The 13,766-nt window shown below is 31.0% G+C and overlaps 1 protein-coding gene across 1 annotated transcript; it reads left to right on the top strand.

Annotated features, from left to right (window-relative positions):
* Positions 5,790 to 7,811, top strand: LOC105157088 (protein PHYTOCHROME KINASE SUBSTRATE 3). Its single transcript, XM_011073382.2, has one exon. The coding sequence runs from the start codon at positions 6,045 to 6,047 to the stop codon at positions 7,422 to 7,424; it is 1,380 nt and encodes a 459-aa protein (XP_011071684.1). The 5' UTR covers positions 5,790 to 6,044; the 3' UTR covers positions 7,425 to 7,811.

The raw sequence follows: 13,766 nt of genomic DNA, 5'->3' as shown, positions 1-13,766 counted from the left end.
CCGTATCCCATCACCAATCATATCACGCAACTTGTATAAGATGTCACATCATCTAATATCATACAGCTCGTCATTAACCATGTCATTATAAACCATTATAGTAGGGCTCCCAGTTAGGTAAGTCATCTTTTTATCTCAATTCACAATATTTCCATCAATGACTTTATCATTTAATTTTATTCGACCAACAAATTCCTCACCAATAACTTCATCATTCAATAATAAAATATAACATCACACAATCATTAATATGTCTTTCGTACACCATGACCACATATAAGCACATAATAATAATTTCACAAAGATCAAGATAATCCAGACAAATACTTATAATTATTAATACCCATATGTATGTATATATATATATATATATATAAATCCAATTAAATGTACTTTCCTCAAATATGAAAAGGATTGCGTATGTTAATACAAAGAGTTGCACAATCCTCTACTTTATTATCACGTCCTATAATAAGGTACATTATTTATAATTTATATATTGAAAATATTGTAAATATTACATAAAATATTAAATAATATTAGTACATCTTTTGCAAATTTTTTAATATTTTATTTATATTGAAATCCAAGTTGTCATTTCATTTTCTAGTAAACAACTAGACATTCTAAACTTTCCGATTATATACCGAATTTATCAATGAACCCATAAGAGTTCATTTCATCAAACCCCTTATATTTCTATGACTATCGTTCTCTATAACATTCCTGAGACAAATTATTACAAAAATCACATATTCCTTTTTCATAGACATGACATTTCTCAAATATAATTTTTTAATATTTCTATGAATTCTCTATCAACTCCTTGCTACTATAAAATTTAATTAAACACCAATACATATAATTAAGTATTTGGTTAATAGGCCCGATGAAATTGAGTAAATTAATTATAGTGACTATTAAATCTAACAAATCAAGTAATTTAATTATCCAATTATAATATTTAAAGCAAATGGCCAGTGAAGTGTAGCCCGGTTGGCAAAACTGAAACCTCATGATCTTAGAGATTGTAGATTCGAACTCCGCATTATGCGTTTGATGTTGTTTTTTAGCTACTGTACTAGTAGGTGCTGGTTAGATTTCATTTATTTAATATTATTGATCAAACTATAATTATCGTAATGATTTTTATTATATATTGATATTCGATAGGAAAGATTGTCACAATTTATTTCAATTAATAATAGTTGATCGCTTTTGAAAAAAATATTTAAGCAAGTGGAATATTCCATCTATAGCTAATTTATAAATAGTCAAATTCATAAAGATTTTTTTATTAAATATTAATTTGGATAACAAAATTATATTTAATTTGTACACTAATTAAATAATATAATTATATAAATTAATAATAATTAAAATAAAAAATTACTTACCTGTTCGTCAATCAGTAAGAGTGTGTGTATTAACTATTTATGTGTGTGAAAGTGTGTGAAATGTATGTGAGGCGGTGGAATGGCTGCGATGCCACTTTCCAAAATCTTCATTTCGATATATATATATATATATATATATATATATTTAATTTAAAATTTTTAAATAAATTATTACGTGCCCTAATAAATTTTCTTAATAAATATAATTTATCCTCAAATATCTTATTAAAGTCCCAATTTACTCCCTTCAAATTTTAATATATTCAAATTTAAAACTATAATTTATTTACTTATAATTAAATAAATTTCTTAAATACTTACCGATTAGTTCCATAGTTATATATTAAAATCTTTGGACGTTACACTAATTGTATGTAGTGATAACTTTATACAATTTTCTGCATTAATAATTATATATAGTGACAAGTTAAAACAATTTGTCAGTTAATATATATTTTTAGCGATAACTTTAAAATTTTTACTAGATATTTTGTCACTAATATCATATTTTCTTACAGTGAAATTATCATGATCACAGTTTAAAACTCATGGTAAATCAATAATATTAACCACAGTCAAATAAAACTCAATCCGAATACTTAAAATTTTACCACGGTTAATCAATATTTGCTATAATTTTTAGCGATGACCAAAGGCCGACAATCCAACCACACCGGTTGCTTGAATCCACAATGGGGCCATACAAGTTTATTACTGGATCACTTAAACGCCAAATCATAATTACAAAGAAAACCAACCCACAAAGGACCACTCTCAACCACTTAGATTTTTCACACAGATAACAGTTTACAAAGAATGATAAAGGAGAGATAGAGATAGATTTCTCTTTCGGTTATATGAAAGCCAGAAGTCATGGAAAGCTTTATAGAGGTGTTCCATTAAAGATGGAGAGAGAGATGCGGCGAAGAAGTGATTTCAAGAGCATCAAAATCAATTGGGAAAAAACCAGAGAAAGAGAAAGACGAGGGAGGAGAAAGGGCAGAGAGGTAGAAAGAGGCGAAAGAGAAGTGAAAATAAGGTTAGGGTGATTTGGGGTTAAGTAGAAATTAGATCGGGTCAGTGGGTCGAGTCAGGCCTTCCAGGTCTGGGGCTTGGGGCTTGGGGCTGGGCCTATCAATTTTAAATTCGGAGAAATATGAACATAATAAAAGAAATAAAAAATAGGAAAAAATATTTTTTTAATCCATTAAGTATGCCCAATTTTAGTTTTAGTCCTATAAGTATGCCCATTTTTTTTTTAACTCCAGTAACTTGCAAAATTGATTACATTTAGTCCTCCGATGGAATGGATTTATAATTTGCACCGGAAAAGTGACATGGCCAGACACCTAGATGCGTTTTTGTTAATTTATAATCCTACGTAACTAAAATCATGAATTGGAAGATAAGTTGGCCATCTTTTGGAGGAAAGAAAGGTGACTTTTCCCTCCAAAATACTTTTTCTAACAAACAAAATATATTTTCTTCCCTCCAAACTTGCACAACCCATTTCTCTCCCTTATCTCTTGGTTCCAATGTCTTCTTCCATGGAAGGACCACTTTTTTGCTACTGCGGAAAAAAAGCAATGGTTCGGACTTCTTGGTCTAATCAAAATCCAGGAAAAAGGTTCTATTCCTGTCAAGATTATAAGGTAATAAGCTCATTTTTTTTCCTAATCAATATTTTTTTAATTTTTTTGGATTTTTTAAATGAATTTAATTTTGTAGAGAGAAGGGTCTGCCCAATCAGCATACAAACTACGTATTCTCCCATGTGGCACGACACGTGGTTAATTGGTCGGAAATTGGACCAACTAATTTACATGTTGGCAAGTTTCGGGTAAATTTAAAACTTTGGCTGGAAAAAAAATAGAAAAACCCTCAAACGGACTAAATCTAATCAATTTTGCAAGTTACTGAAGTTAATAAAAAATGGGCATACTTATAGGATTAAAACTAAAATTGGGCATACTTAACATACTAAAAAAATATTTTTCCCTAAAAAGTATAATTAAAAATTTTAAAACTGCCTAAAAACATTTAAAAAGTAAAAAAAGAAACTACTATCATTCACTTATAAACATGGCACATTTTTTTATTACAGCGTCCAGAATCACTAGTAAAAGAAAAATAGAAGATTAGTGGAAAAAAAAATTAAGTGATAATTTTAATATATTGCTATATATATATTTAGTGACAAGAATATTTATTTTGTCACAATGATGAATTTTTATTATTTTAATAATTACTATTATTTGTAACAACAGTTATTAACAAGAATTAGTCACAAAAACTATGCACAAAATTATCACTAAATATAATTAATTAGTGCCGCATTTATAGTGACAACTTATTGACAACAAATATTAGTTGTCACTATAAATGTATCACTAATTGTATTTAATAAAAAAACTTTATAAATAATTTTTATCACTAATAATTATACAGTGATAAGATAAAAATTATTCTCACTTAATATGTATTTTTATTGATAATTTTGATATTTTTCACTAAAATCGTGTTTCTTGGAGGAGGTCTAAGTATTATGATTCCCAAGATTTGTTCTTCAAATATAAAGTGACAATTAATCAAGATCATCCATCAGATATCCGTTTATGGCTCTGGATCTTCTATATCAAATGTGTCACACAATTAGCGACACATCTATGTGTGACAGATATATGGTATAATTAGCACCCCATACGACATTGTACTTTTTGGGTAAATGTAAGTTTCATTAATAAAACAAATCATACAGTACAACAGTGTTCAACTGGTGGTTTTTCTTTCGACAGGCTAAGGGATACACCATAAAATATAACGTATATGAACTAACAGCACGAGATAAATTAACACTGATAATCTTCTCTCTAATATCTTCCACAATGATGGTGGCTATGATGCTTAGTGGTCGCTCCGTATGCTCAAAGCATCTCAAATTTCATTTCTTCTAAATGTGGTAAATGCAAGCAGCAAGAAGTGCACGATAAGCCAAATTAAAGATATGTTTTCCTCTACATTTTCTTGTAGCCCACTCAACATCCCGTGGCCACTCTCTATTAGGCCATTCAAACCGAACAATACGCTGAATCGCTGTCAGACATCTTCTGGCATAACGACGTCGAAAGAATAGATGAGTCTGTGTTTCTATTGCGCTACAACACTGTACTTTTTTAACAATAATTATTATACACCTTTTCTTAATCATAACCCATTTTATGAAAAAAATAAAAATTTATTTAAAACAAATAAGACAAATGCTATTTTTATTAATACATTACATAGACATCATAAATTTTAAATACTTTATTAAAATTTGATTTTAAATTACTCACTCATAATATTCATGAACATAAAGAAAACAAATAAAAGTGATGGTTTCATTTGTAACAAATTTTAAAATATAATTTCAGTGAAAATCTATTATCTTTTGTAGTTATGTGGCTAGAACTCTCAATTATATATACTAGTCAGCAATTCAGAATCAATTTAATTGTTTATTAATTATTATTAAATTTATTTTTTATTTTTTAGTGTCATATTTCCATTGATTTTGTTCTCCTCCTCCCTCTTTGACTGTTTTCTGCTTCATCCCAACACCTCAGATATTTTTATAAATCTACTTTCTTACAATAAATTTAAGACAATCATGAAAATAAGAGACTAAAAATCAAAATTATATTTGATTATACAATTAAATCGATTATTAAATTACTGACTAAATACTACATACGTCTATCATATCGGTGTGATCACACACATGTGGTACAGACTACACAGAATCAAGATCCTCAATCTATCTTTCGAATCAACACAATATAGGTGTAGGAGCAATGTGAAACCAATCTTGGCAACTTGAATGAGAAAAAAATAGGTATGAGCTGAAATTATTGGCCTTGGGACCAACCAACTACATACATATGAATCTTCAATAGTTCAAACATCTTACACAGATTAATGATTATAGAGAGAAAATTGTACTTTTTGTCTCATATGTTAGATTATTTTTTAATTGTATTCAATAAATTGAAAGTATTATCGATTTTCGTTTTTATTTGTATTTTTCGTCTAACAATTAATAGAGTCATTAGTATATTTCATGTATTTTTCGTTAATTATTAGAAGAAAAATGCACGTGATTAATTAAAATTATGAAAAAATTTTCAACTATGTAATGTGAGAAAATCATAAAAAATGAGACTAAATCGATAAAAATCTAATGAATGGTACAAAAAATGCGATTTTTTCGATCATCAAAATAGGGGTGTAAGAACTGAGGGGGAAAAGAAGAAAACACTGAACATGTAGGATCCACCTCTCTTGCTGTTACATGGCCCTTTCCATGCCTACTTAAAGGACAGATTCCCATGAACTCAAAAGGGCCAAGAAAGAATAGAATTCTTGCCAAGAATCAAGATTAAAGTATACAATTCTTCCCCCCACCCCACAAAAAAAAAAGAAAATCAAAATCCATCTCATGACTTTCATGCTTTCCTATGTTAGAAATATGGGCTGTGTTCTATAATTTGTCTTCCCTTCTGATTCTTGTACACTTTGCCTTTGTTCTAACACACACAGCTTACTCTTTCCTCTCATCAGTTCTCTTTGCATTGGTTTTGTTCTTATTACATTAAGGTATAGAAACTCATGGAGGCTGCTACGGATCATGACAACATAAGTCTTCGGGTTGCGTCGTTTTCTTGCTACCTAGACACAGCTAAAGAGAACTTGGTGCACAGAGTTTCAGCTCAAGAGGCTCCAATTATATTCAATTCAGGCAAAACTAAACCCCCTACCCCGTCCAGTGCCAGCTTCTCATACTCAAAGGTCAGCAAAGATAATCTTAGGGTCGACTCGTTTTCTTATCTCAACACTGCAGGAGAGAACTTTGTGTTCAACGTCCCGACGGGGTCAATTCAAGATCCTACTCCTGCATTCAGCTTCTCCCACGAAATCCCCACAGACGGTCGGGAGATCAGCGTTTTTGGAGCTGACAAGTACTTCAACATGAAGTTGGAGTATCCCGTGAGGATAAAGCGCGATTCCAAGGCTGAAGGGCCTGGAAATCTGGCCCGAGCTGGATCAAATAACTCCAGGTCAATAAGACCTCCAAGTGTGTGTTCTGAATCTGAAGCAAGTACCTGGAATAGCCAAAACGCCTTGCTCCGGAATAATTTCCAGGCCCGAACAAAGCAGAAAAGGGCCGTCGGGAGAAGAATTCTTGCTGGATTTGGCTGCCAGGGGCCTTGTTTCGACAAGAAAGCTGTTCGTGTCAATGAACTCATTGCACAGGAAGCGCATTACGGCTCAAAGCCTATTCGAACGGGGTCAGAAAGAATCGATCATCTTGCGTTAAAGCCGGTCCCCAATCCAGGGACAGGGAATTTCACAGTGAAGAAGCAGCTGCCGGGGATCGAAAATTTAGAAGAATCAAGAGATTCCATTGAGGTTTTTGGCTCTGCAACCACATCAAAAAAGGGAGATATAGCCACAAATATGGAGAGAAAACTGTCCATGCTAACTTGGGATGCCATCCCAAAAGGCCAAAATCCTCCAACTTCTACAGTTGGGAGCGGCACCATTTGTGATGATATGGCTAGTGATGCCAGTTCGGATTTATTCGAAATCGAAAACATATCAGGATCCATGTATCCCGTGCAGTTAACAGCAGGAACAGCAGCAGATGATATGTCCATTTGCATGAGTCCAGCATCACAGTACGCCCCGAGTGAGGCCAGCATACAGTGGAGTGTTGTCACTGCTAGTGCAGCAGATTACTCCTCAGTCCTCTCGGATTACAACGATGAAAGCAGCGTCAGTGTTATGGGCGACAAGACATCAAGGATCCATGCGACGGTAGCCAGAAACCGAGGGGGCAAAGAGGCGCAAAAGAGCCGACCCGGCGGCCTTTTAGGGTGCAAGAGCCATAAAGCAGTGGATGTTGCCGAGAATGTGTGCCATAAGAGTAATGAAAAAGCAAAGCATCAGGGCCTCGATTTGCCTGCCGGAAAAAAGGTTAATTTTTAGGAAGTTTACTCAATTATGGGTTTTGAACGATCACAACAATCCACATACAAGGATTAAAGGTGATTTTCGTTCACTAACTATAATCAAATCTCATTTTAGTTGTTTAATTTTTTAAAGTTCCAAAAAGATCCTTTAACTTTTGAAATTGCTCAATTTTGGGACAGTTGCCGGATTTTGTCCAAAGTTGTCGGATTTTGAAATGCTACGTCAGATTCAGGTGTCATGTTCCGGCGACTTTGGACAAAATCCAGCCACTAGTGTCTCAAAGTTGAGCAATTTCAAAAGTTAGAGAACCTTTTTGAAACTCTAGAAAGTTAAAGGACTAAAAAGAAAGGAAAAAGTATTATTTTAGTCCGCTAAGTATGCTTAATTTTAATTTTAGTTCGATAACTATGTCCATTTTTGTTTAGATCCAGTTACGAAATTGCTTACTTTTAGTCCTCTGGTAGATTTTCGGACAATTTTACCCCTATGCAACTTTTGAAAGGCAGTTGTAGTCCATATGCACTCATAGGGATAAAATTGTTCGAAAATTCTGCCAGATGACTAAAAGTAAGCAATTTTGTAAGTTACTGGACCTAAACAAAAATGAACATAGTTATCGGTCTAAAATTAAAATTAGGCATACTTAGCGCACTAAAATAATACTTTTTCCAAAAAGAAATTTGACTATAGTTAGTGGATAAAAATTGTCTTTGATCCCCATATACAATACAGTACTGCAATATCCATCATATGAATCGATTGTGATTGTTTTGATCGTGGGCTCTTGTTTTATAAGATGTCCCCTCAAAAACATTGAAGATTAATTCGATATATGTTGTATAAATATCAAAAAATGCATGTAAGGGTTTCTTGTACTCATCAAATACCTAGATATGTGTTATAGAGGACTGAATTGAATTAATGTACTTGAATTGTCAATTCTTGATTTTTTGTTCGACTGCTACAACACAAAAAGTGCTTTATATATATATATATATATATATATCTTTTAATGTCAAATAAAGGCATTACAAGATGAGTACACGATATTCTCTATGTATCACTCATGGCAATCAAAACCCTAATTATGTAATTATCCTTAGAGGAGTGCTGGCCATCCTTTGTCTGATAAATTTTCCGTTTGATTATGCTTTTGTTGTCTGGTTTAAGTTGTTGGGACTATGTTTCGTGTAGTAGTTTCACTTTAAGTTGGGGTCACCATTGTTGTAAAGTGTACACTATTTGCAAACAGTGTTTGCTTTTGGGAAAGAGAGCATTGCTTGAGCAGCAACAATTCTATGTATTTTGCCACGTTTTATGCATATATGTCTGAAAAGTTAATGGCCCTACATATATACAGGGCACTGTTATAGAAAATTCTTTTTGCGGATGAAGTTTGTCGAATTGAATCAATTATAAAGTAAATTTATTATACTTGTTATGTAATTAATTATTTTTTTTAAACTGTACATTGATCAAACGATAATTTTACTACACTTACCACATAATTGGTTCAAGTTCCACCGAGTCGAGTTCGAACTAGAATCTGTTCATTTATATCGGTGCTTTTCTTTTAGTTACTCCGAAAGCAACTGCTTCAACTTCAACCACTCGAATTTTTAATATTTCTCTTTATTCTCATCAAATGAATGACATCGTTTCTGGAAAATCTATCTATTCTTAGATATTAGAAAATATCATTACTATTACTTAAACAAATATGAAACATATGTTTGTATATTCATCCATATGTCAAAAACAAGTACGAAACATATGTTTGTATATTCATCCATATGTCAAATCGGATTGGAATCAGGATACCTATAAACTACTGCACAAATGGACTTGATATATATATATATAAGAAAAAAGTATTATTTTAGTCCGCTAAATATGCCTAATTTTAATTTTAGTTCGATAACTATGTCCATTTTCGTTTAGGTCCAATAACTTACGAAATTGCTTACTTTTAGTCATCTGGCAGATTTTCGGACAATTTTACCCCTATACAACTTTTGAAATGCAGTTTTAGTCCATATGCACTCATAGGGGTAAAATTATCCAAAAATCTGCCAGATGACTAAAAGTAAGCAATTTCGTAAGTTACTGGACCTAAACAAAAATAGACATAATTATCAAACTAAATTAAAATTAGACATACTTAATGAACTAAAATAATACTTTTCCCTATATATAATTCAAATCGTACATGAGACTTTCATCTGTAGACTCCATCACAAATGTTTGTTACGATTGTGTTACTGTCGCAAAACTTTGCTATCCGCCTCCAAAAGCAATAATATGGACGGAGAAGGAAGGTTGGAGTTTGCGATAGGCATTTTACGATGGTCCATCTTTTTTTATTAATAATAGGCTACTGTATAGTTGAATTTTTTGACGAATAACTATAGCAAATTGAGGGATATATTACGTATTGCGACAGATTTTGCAACTTGTCCATCGTAAAATTGGACGATAGGTTGTCATTATTTCATTATAGGTTTGGCCGTTGCAATATTTCGGAACGAACTTTAAAAAAAAAAGCATAAATGAAATATACAAATTGTCCAAAATCATGGAGAAAAAGAAATAAAAAAGAAGAATTTAAGAAAACCTTAATCAACAATTATGATCAATATGGTCAAATGCGAGATTATATATTACGTGCGATAAAAGTACTGAAAATGTGGTTGATTCGGATTCTAATTTAGAAAAAATGAAAAATTATAAAACAAAAAAAGTTAATGAAATATATAATTAATTAAATTTGAGGAAGATCAAATATTTGGCTGAACATTTTGTGAATTTAATTTATGGCAGCCAGGCATGCAGCCATAGCTTTCCTTAGGTAAAAACTTGAGCAAGTTAGTTAGCATCATTGAATTCCTCAACTGTATTGACAAGCACAAATCTTAATTTCTTACCTCATGTTCCGGTAACAGTTGCTCTCCTTTAGGATGTTAGATCTGAGTGATCAGGAATATATATAATAAATAGATTTGTTTATTAATTTTATATATTTATTTAGTTTATTTGAGGTGTTAATTACTTTACCTGCATTGATATATACTACTCCAGAAATAAGAAAGTGTTTGGGTGAGGGCTTACATGCATTTTTGACCCGTAAATTAGGTTATTTGATATTTTTTTTCTTTAATTTTTTAGGGTTGTTTTTTAGTTTATATTTTTTTAATTTTTGTGATTTTAGTTCTTTATGTTGCTGGAGTTTACGTCCGGCGAGAAGGGTGAACTCCGGCAATACAAAAGGACAGGACATGCAAAAATTAAAAGGATGAAAAACTAAAATGCTACCCAAACTCTTTAGGATAGTCTTTTGATCTTGCATTTTTTAATTTTTGCAATTTTAATTTTTTTTTTCTTTTTTGCCAAAGTTTACCTCCACAGCGAGAAGGGTGAACTCTAGTGAAAAAAAAAATACTAAAATTATGAAAAATTGAAAAGATGTAGGATCAAAATGCTAATTTAAAGAGTATTTGAAAGTATTTGATAAATTTTTTAGGCAAGGAGATTAGATGTTAGGAATTTATAAATCCCTTTATAAAAAAAAATTTCACAATTTATTTAAAATTTTAACAAACTTCTTAAATTTGGACGGCATATAATCTTATTTGATTCAAGCATTTAAGAACTTATTTTAAAAATAAAATTTGACAACTTATATTTAAAAATATCTTATAAGATGCCACGGACATATAAATTTAGCAAATTGCACCGATTTAAATGGAGGAAAATATATTTTAGTGTTAATTATAATTTGTCATTCGTACTATGATTGTTTTCACACTTTGGCATCTAATTTTTTTTGTGTCAACTTGCCATCTCAACTTTACTAAATTTTGCACTTTGTCATTTATAACTATTTTTCCATCAAGTATTTTGTCAAAAAAAAAAACACATGTAGTGCACATGTGACATTTAAAGGTTATATGATGTGATATTTTTTACATATGGACAACATGTGATGTTTTTCCGACAGAAAAATTAACAAAAAAACTTCAAATATAGCAAAGTGCAAATTTCTTACATATAATTGAGATACTAAGTTGACCAAAAAAAAAAAAGTTTAGATGCAAAATGTAAAAACGAGTATAGTTCAAACGAAAAAAATATAATATACTCTATATTTTATGCAATGTGGGATAACGAAATCCAAAAACTTTATGAATAATGTTATGCCGGAATAAAATTGTGAATATAAGAAAAAGAAAAATACAGGATAGGTTACAAAATGTGGTTAATTAGTATATACCAAAATCTTTTATTTTTAATTACGACATTTTTAATCATAACAAAATTGATATTTCATCTAGTTTGTTAATACGATAAACATTTCATCTATCTCCAATAAGGGTGGCAACGGGGAATGTTTGAGTGGACTCAAGACCCGACTCGCCAACTCTTGGAATGACCTGGGACTCATCCCGTTCCGTCCTGGTTAATCTTAGACCCTACCTCGCCCTGCCCCGATACAAAATCCACCGGGCGATTCTAACCTAGTAGATCTTATTTTTCTTATTTTTATTTATTTTATAAATATATATAAAAGAAAATTTACAAGACATCAATGAGAAATAAAATTGTTTATGGCTAACTCAAATATTCAAGTCCAAAAAATAAATTTTTAAGTATAAATGAAATTATTCATACAAAAATAATTCAAACAATTTATAGTAATTATACATGACTAACAACGTCTTCATCTTTGTCATCGTTAAGTATTATGGGACAACTTTTCAAATTCATCAGTTGTTGAACAAATACCTAATAAAATAAATAAAATGATATAATATTTTATTAGTGTTTATTCTATCAAAATAAAGTAAAATGATATATGTATTTATATTAAATAATTATACCAGGGCGGGTCTCGAACGGGTCCGTAAGGACCCCGGACGCACCCTGAACCCAACCAAATCCTAATTCTTAGGCCCACTGCCCGTGCTTCTTTTAATTTTTTTGGACCAGAAAGCACCCCATTAAGAACGAGTCGGGGACAAATTCTGTTGGATTCGAGTCCAATTGTCGCTCCTAATTTTCAAGCAAAAATCGTCTTAATAGATTAAAAACCTGAATTAATTAAAACTCCCAGAACAACACAAAAATTGAAGGATATATATATATATATATATATATATTACAATTAATCCATCGAAAAATTATATATAAGTAATGCATTAATTAAATTTATTCGAGCGAATTAATAATTGCATAATTCAAAAAGTGAATACGTGATGGTAATGTACAATTATGGAGAGAGTGATAGGTGATGGAAATATATTATTATTATTATTATTATTATTATAGGTATATAAAATGTTGAAGGTACAAAAATTAAAGTTGCAACTTGCAAGTATTAATTGAGGGGATGAGGTCCCGGAAAGGGGAATGTTTCTAAAGGGGGACACTGTAGGTTGGATATCAGTATCATACATATACCAAGAATCAATTTAATATTGGACCACTTGTGATTATTTAATTAATTCAATCCACCAAATTGAAACTGTGTCTTTAATCAAATATTGGAGTTGTTGGATTTAATTTAACTTCAGAAATAAGATGAAATAATAAAGTTGACACATAGAGTATATAGAACATGCTTTTCTTTTTCAATATCCCTACTTCTTTTCTCCACTTTTGATTATTTAGATATTTTTTATTTTTCATCAATTGTTTAAATTATTTCCTTTGATTGAATTTGTCCGCGATATAAATATTATTTTATTTCTCTATAATTTTTTAAATTATTTAAGATTAACAATTGATGCACAGTCGATGTGTGTGCGCCATACAATATAGCGAAAGTAATTAAAAAGTATTAAACAATGCTGCCGCTTAATGAAGTGATAAATTAAATTAATTTTAAATGAAATATAAATTCAAATTATGTATAACTAATTATACTTGCATACACAAGAAAATAAGAATATTTTTCTAAAAATATAGGGTTGGAAAATGTGTATACATAATAGAGTGTTTGAAAATATGGATTTTAATTTGATGGGCCAAATGTTTTGTGTAATTCTTAAAAAACAAAAAGACACTTTTAACCCTATAACTTATATGGAGTGTTATTTTGGTCTTGCACGAAATAACTATAATTTAATTCTGTAACTTTAAAATTTTAACAACTCCAATCTAATGTGTATAGTCCAAACCAAAAGTCCATCAGCTCATGATGATGGCAGCTCATTGGAAGATTACCAAACTCGACCTAAGAGGAAAGCCCTGTAGAAGGTTTGCCAGATTACAGGCCTGCATTCCAAATCTAGCCCAAGAGAATGAGGGTTTCCCTAAGGCTCAAGACTCCTTGACCTAGAAGGACTCCCTGCAAAGTAG

The sequence above is a fragment of the Sesamum indicum genome, linkage group LG3 (genome assembly GCF_000512975.1).
Source record: "Sesamum indicum cultivar Zhongzhi No. 13 linkage group LG3, S_indicum_v1.0, whole genome shotgun sequence".
Lineage (NCBI taxonomy): Eukaryota > Viridiplantae > Streptophyta > Magnoliopsida > Lamiales > Pedaliaceae > Sesamum > Sesamum indicum.
The sequence above is the reverse complement of the archived record's forward strand: the minus strand, read 5'-3'. Positions and strand labels throughout refer to the sequence as shown.

What these genes read in the sequence shown, in the direction of transcription:
- LOC105157088 (XM_011073382.2), top strand. Translation starts at nt 6,045, where the DNA reads ATGGAGGCTGCTACGGATCATGACAACATAAGTCTTCGGGTTGCGTCG.